Consider the following 1,310-nt stretch of genomic DNA (forward strand, 5'->3'; position numbering starts at 1 on the left):
GCAGGTATCTGGTTTGTTTGGGTTCTATAATTGAAACACTGTTTCAACTCCAGCTCTGAGATCCCAGCTGGCCGAAAGCAGGTTTCTCCGGTTTTGTTTAGCTTCTATATTTGTAACATAGTTGCTTAGAGTTGCAGCTCAGAGGCCTGGCAAGTCAGGCGGGGAACGTTGGAGTTCTCCATCACTGAAGCAAGCAAGCCTCCCTGTTGACATCAGCTGCCTGGCTGCCGGCCGCCATCTTGGCTGCCAGTTAGTTTGCATATCTCGGCCCTACTCTGTGAGTGACAGGGGGATTAGCCAATGGGAAGGGTAGCGGAGTGACACTAATTACGATGTTTCTCTTTTATTAGTGTAGATACTAGGTAAATAGATTCTTTAAGAAAACTTATAAACTTTAGATATAAAGCATTTTTCAAAATAAATGACAAGGAGCAAAAAATATTCACTTATGAAAGTCTGGTACATAAATATAATAGTATCTGGCCACACAAGGCTTCATTTGTTCAGATAATACTATCCCACGTCTCTGTATATCCATGACAGAGAGAAATGTAGTACAAGCATATTCTGAGAATGAGGGGGAGGGGAAAGGAGAAGTGAGGGTGGGATGAGGAACCTACAGTCCTTTAATTAAATGAATTATATCAGTATAGTCACCTTTTATATGCCGTGGAAAGCATGAAAATGCTATTAATGTAGACCATGCCATAACTGTGAGAAAAACAAAGCGAATCCACCAAGTATCTAACCAGTGTTCATTATTATCACCGACATCAACTCTAATAGAGAAAAGTGAAAAAAATCAGTTTGTGTATTTTATTACAAACAAAACCATAATCTAACAGAGAAAGAAAAATAAAGAGAGAAATGAAACATTTTCTGTTAATTTGTCCTTGTTTGCTTTGCTGAGAGTGAATGGTTGTGAGTCCTTCAATTATGTAGTTCCCTTTTGTCTTGCAGGCTCCTAAATTTTTCCCTTTCTTTTTTCTCCCCTGTCACTCAGGCAGTGATGAGTAATTCTTTGATATTTTTAAAACTTTCTTCAACAGAAGCTAAGCATTTCGAAGACTATACCTTTAAATCTCACCTCTCCTTTAAAATCAGTCCTGCCCCTTTAAATCATGCACCTCCCTAGCCCTTTAGTGAAAACCTCCCCTTTAAGTTGCACAATTAACCCTTTAAATCACATTTATTATGAAATCTCTTTCTTTTTTCTTTTTTTAATTAAATCTTTATTGTTCAGATTATTACATTTGTTCCTCTTTTTTCCCCCCATAACTCCCCTCCGCCCAGTTCACGCCCCACCATCC

General features: G+C 38.5%; 1 protein-coding gene across 1 annotated transcript in view; it reads right to left on the minus strand.

Annotated features, from left to right (window-relative positions):
* SLCO6A1 (solute carrier organic anion transporter family member 6A1) overlaps window positions 1–1,310 on the minus strand; it is a gene marked incomplete at its 3' end in the record, with an annotated part of 80,317 nt that overhangs the window by 47,050 nt on the left and 31,957 nt on the right. Inside the window, exon 5 of the mRNA XM_006755148.1 lies at window positions 658–779. Within this exon, the coding sequence (XP_006755211.1) occupies window positions 658–779 (122 nt within the window). The remainder of the gene's footprint in view (window positions 1–657; window positions 780–1,310) is intronic.

This window comes from Myotis davidii, unplaced genomic scaffold, assembly GCF_000327345.1.
Source record: "Myotis davidii unplaced genomic scaffold, ASM32734v1 scaffold473, whole genome shotgun sequence".
NCBI classification, from domain to species: Eukaryota; Metazoa; Chordata; class Mammalia; order Chiroptera; family Vespertilionidae; genus Myotis; species Myotis davidii.